Below are 4767 nucleotides of genomic sequence, written 5' to 3' on the forward strand. Positions count from 1 at the left end.
TTTGTGTCGTTTTGTTTGTTTCCCTCAAATAAACTGGTGAGAGCCCCCCCCCCCCCATGCAGACAGCAGCGGATGTAACAGACCCACACTCTGCTCCAGCCCTTCCACCTCTAGCTGTTCACGATCTGAGTCCTGTGGATCTATGCAGACGAACCCCACACTCACCTGCTCACTCCCCCACAGACCACCCACCCCCTCGTCCTTTCTGTTGTAAATATGTCCTGAGGATGTGGGATCCACCCCCCCCCCCCCCCCCCCGCCATGCCCCCTCTCCCACGCCCCCCCACAGTTGGAATCTCAGTGTTTTTCTTTTCGCCTCCTCGGTTTTTGTCTGATTTCTTTGGATATTTTTGCCGCATTTTTCTGTTGTCTAAAGCAGTGGTGTGCGTTGATGAGTAGGACTAAGTTGGATGTTAAAAAGAAGAGAAAAAGAGGTCTTACGAAAAATATACAAAAAAAAAGCTTGAATTGAGAAAAGGGTTCAAATATAGAGAAAAAAATACGTCATATTGTCATACTAGAGATGCTTTAGTTTGCTAATTTACTTTCTTTTTTTTCTACAAAAGACTTGGATGAAATTATTTATAAAATGCGTCCCACAAGTCATGATCTTTTTTGGACGTTAAACAAATACATTTATTAACATTTTGTTCAAAAGAAAAATAAATATAAATTATGTTAAACATTACTGGTGTTTGTATTTCCTTTACGCTCGGTGTCTCTGATGTCTTTGATCGAACTGGCCCTATGGTGGCGCCGAAGTGCCAAACACACGGCAAATTCCAAAACACCACATGGGAGAGGACGGTACCTGCTGTTCGCTGATTGGATGTCTTTCTAACAGGAAGGAAGTGCTGTGCCATGTGCAATTTTTTTGCGGCGCCAAAGTCGTGTGGGGAAGTTCCTTCCCGCTTAAGAGATGCACAGTGCGTTGGTCCAATCAGCAACGATCCCTGTCGACATCAGGTAGACGTTAATGTGTTTTACTGTCTGTTGTTGTTTTCTTATTTGTCGTACTTTTTGTTTCCTTGGTTGTTTTCTTACTTTCCGTTGTGTTTGTGCGTTTATCGTTGTGTTTTTTCTTCTGTTTTTTTTATTCGAAGAATTCCATATTGAACAGATTGGGGCCTGTGCAGCATCTGGAGACAGACACATCCCAGTATCCCACATCTGCCAGCAGAGGGCAGTAAAGCATCATATCTCAACAGTATAAACTACATATATATAGTTTTGTAAAATCGCCCAATTTCCTTCATAGAGATCCAAGAAATTTGGTCTTTCGATGTCAAACAAAATAAAATCCTGAATCGTCACCAAACTTTGATGGGTCCTTCTCCGAGTCGTGTCCCTCCTCACAATTCAATGGAAGTTGTTTGTTGTGTAGTTTAGTTGAGTCTGACATTGCTAAACTTTTATATTCAGTTGCATCACTTAATCTTTCCATCATCAGACTCGACAAGTTGCTGACGGCGTTGGGAGATCAGGTTCCGTCAGGACGACCCGCGACAAGTTCCTTCATGTCCTAAAACTAAATTCCATTCCTGAGGTCACAGTTTGACAGGAGACAGCTATTAGAAGGAACGTCTGTTAACCTGTTCTCCTCGTTCTCCCTGCGCCCCTGCACTTTACTTAAAGTCTTATCAGTGACCCCCCCAGCTAATATTTTCTTTAGTTTCCTGACAACCTCCAATCAGGCACAAATACATAAATAATAATGAATGAATTCACACAATTAAACAAATACTGGCAGATTTCCACCAAACTTGGAGGAAGAAAGCGACACAATCAGTAAAGAACCCATTAACCTTTGGTGCAGTTCTGAATCAGGGGGCGGATTCAGGAAACGTTTTTCCCGCTCTGTAGGATTGCGAGTTGAGGCGTATCTCAGAGAATGGTTCACAAATCTTGAAAAACAAGTCAGGCACGTCTAGAGCTACGTGATGATCCGCCCAGTAGTTTTCCGGAGTGAAGAAACTCTGGCTTTTGCAGCATCCCGGCTATAGGTTGGTTTACGTGATAAGATATGAGGCCATATTGACAAGTGGGAGCTTATGTGGAGATTTACAACTTCACACATCTCCCCTGGACTCAAATACAGACAGGATATAGATATGTGTTATATAATGAGTATTTGAGGTTTTCAATTTTAATAATTCAACCAAGAAGTTAATGATCTGGAGAAACGTGCTCATGCAACAAAGTTGTGCGACATGTACTCTGTAATCAAGTCTGAATCGTGATGTGTCTTTATGGCTCTTGCACATCGTCAAGGCCGAGCAGCTGAACAAACCTCAAGGTGCGTAGATAACGTGAAAGAACCCACACACACATCAGTTGGTCGTATTGTTTATATCACAGGAGTTATGAATACAAACTTGAATACATAAAGAAGAAGAGCAGCAGTGGATTATATCTTCACGGCGATGGGACTGGATTGAATGTGGAAGAAGTAATCGGTGAGGCAGGTGGGCATGTAGGACAGCGGCAGCCAGAAGAGCTTGGCGTCCCAGCCGGGGGAGTAGCGGGTGCGGGGCCGGACCGCGGACACGGCGTGCTCCATGCAGCCGACCACCTTCATCAGATCCCCGTCACTGATCTTTGAGACTTTCTCATCGATCATCTCTAACGCTAGGAGGGGAAAACAAGTGCAAGGAAATAATTAATGATTCATTCAAAGTAGGGAAATGAAGAAAGGAGATATGAGGGAGCATCAAGGCCACAAGGGAAAAAGATCTGTCGAGAACAAAGTCGTCATATTGTGATATAAAGTTGTAATATTACCAGATATACCTGTTATATTATGATTAATGTAATATTCTCATAATATCTAGACTTTTGTTATTTATTTAATTACAACTCGACTCTTCTAGAATCGCCCCCCCCCCCCCATTAAGGCTTGATTCCCGGCGGTGAAGACTCACAGTTGGGGAGGAACTGGGGTCCGTAGTCGTCTTTGACGTCCTGCGGCAGCTTGGCCCAGAGCGTCTCCACGTTCCTCTTCAGGAGGACGCTGTCAGTCACGTTGGTTTTGAAGAAGCCGGGTTCGATGCAGAGGACTTTGACCCCGAAATGCTTCATATTCAGCCTGAGGGAGACATTTGACTTCATCAGTGCTTGTGTTCCAACGTGGATCCTGACCGGTGATTAGCTCAGTGGACGGATGTTTCACCTGAGGCTGTCGTTGAAGGCCTCCACGCCGTACTTGGAGATGGTGTACGGGCCTCCGGTCGGACTGATCCTCCCGAACACGCTGGCTACGTTCACCACCCGGCCTCTGGCCTTCTTGATCAGGGGGAGGACGCTCAGGGTCGTGGCGATCACCCCCATCAGGTTCACGTCCAGCATCGACTTGAAATCATCAATGGTCAGCCAATCGTTGGGCGCCGAGGGAACGGACACGCCTGCATTGTTCACTATAGCCCATAAACCTGGGAGGAGGACAGAGGACACATTCAAGTTTCACCCCCGTCCTACTTGTCCCCAACATTTAACAAATCAATGCATGGACGGGCCACAATGTGAAAACTGAGGAAATCCAACAATCCAAAACTTTAAAATCAACAAATCAAGACAGAAATCTTTGTGTCACGACCACTTTAACCAGTCAGACCGAGAAGGACTGTGTGTATCCTCTTGTGAAACTACAGAGACAGGAGGTCAAAGGTCCTGGTGAAAAAAAAAAATCAACAAGAGGGCAGCAGCGGATCCAAAGTCCACCAGAACACAGAAAGTGTGTCAAAGGATCGTGTTGTGGTCGAGCTCAACACAATCGCATCATAAGACTGTTTAAGAAGCACGAAATCAACACTGTCCCCTCCACTAACATGCAGGAGCCTCGGCTTCACTTGTGAGGAGCAGACGTGTCGGCCCTCTTTATTTAAAGGACGGCCTCATGTCTGATTTGTGCAGGACAAAGTTAAATGTTTGACAGAGCAGATGGCGAAGAAGAACACCGAGTCCGACATCTTAATCGGATAATTGAGCCAGAGGGAACGTATCATGGTTAATGATGGACTTTAATAATGTGATAAACCAAACTTAATCTGGGACATGATGGCTGCCGGGCTCACCTTGCTCGCCCACCAGCTCCTTGATCATCGCCCCCACTTTGGCCACGCTCTCCTTGGACCTGACGTCGAGGTGCGTGGTGGTCAGTTTGCTGGAGCAGGACTTCTTCAGACCGTCCTCTCCCTTCTCCGTGAAGCACGCCGCGATCACTCGGAAGCCCTTCTTGTCCAGATGACGAGCCAGGAGGTTTCCGAAGCCTGAGTCGCAGCCGGTGACGTACACGTGCTTGCTGCCTTTGTCCGGGACCCTGGGCATCTCCCTGACCCAGCGGTACAGGTAGAAGAGAACCACCAGGCCCAGGAGGTACAGGTACATGACTGCAGGAGCACAGAGGAGTAAAGAGGAGCAAAGAGGAGACGACTGTTTGTCACAGACTTATATAAACAAGGCTGAGGCAGTAAATTGTGCAACAGGATGATAAACAGTTTGATTTCAACACAGTGACCTGCACTGGAACAGGTCGGGGGTTTGAGTTCCACTATGTGCTTCTCCCCCCCCGGCTGCTTTTCAAAAGGAAATATTGTCCTTAAGAACAATTAAATAATAGTTTAGAAAAAACTTTGGAATAAAGTAGAATTATTAAAAAACTATACTTTTACTTCCTGTGATTATAAAATGATTTCAAGCATTACAGTTTACAACTTGAGCATTATATCATAAAATAAAATAAAGTATTATAATAAAATATCATACGTTGAT

At 45.3% G+C, this 4767-nt stretch overlaps 1 protein-coding gene across 1 annotated transcript; it reads right to left on the reverse strand.

Moving 5' to 3' along the window:
- Positions 1–2330: 2330 nt before the first annotated feature.
- On the reverse strand, positions 2331–4428 carry dhrs9 (dehydrogenase/reductase (SDR family) member 9). The gene is made up of 4 exons (XM_062380707.1): positions 4071–4428; positions 3170–3428; positions 2922–3085; positions 2331–2628 (listed from the first exon to the last, which is right to left on the reverse strand). Exons 1-4 carry the CDS (start codon positions 4381–4383, stop codon positions 2408–2410), a joined length of 957 nt encoding a protein of 318 aa, XP_062236691.1. The 5' UTR covers positions 4384–4428; the 3' UTR covers positions 2331–2407.
- Between the last annotated feature and the right edge of the window lie 339 nt (positions 4429–4767).

The sequence above is a fragment of the Platichthys flesus genome, chromosome 22 (genome assembly GCF_949316205.1).
Source record: "Platichthys flesus chromosome 22, fPlaFle2.1, whole genome shotgun sequence".
Classification (NCBI taxonomy): Eukaryota; Metazoa; Chordata; class Actinopteri; order Pleuronectiformes; family Pleuronectidae; genus Platichthys; species Platichthys flesus.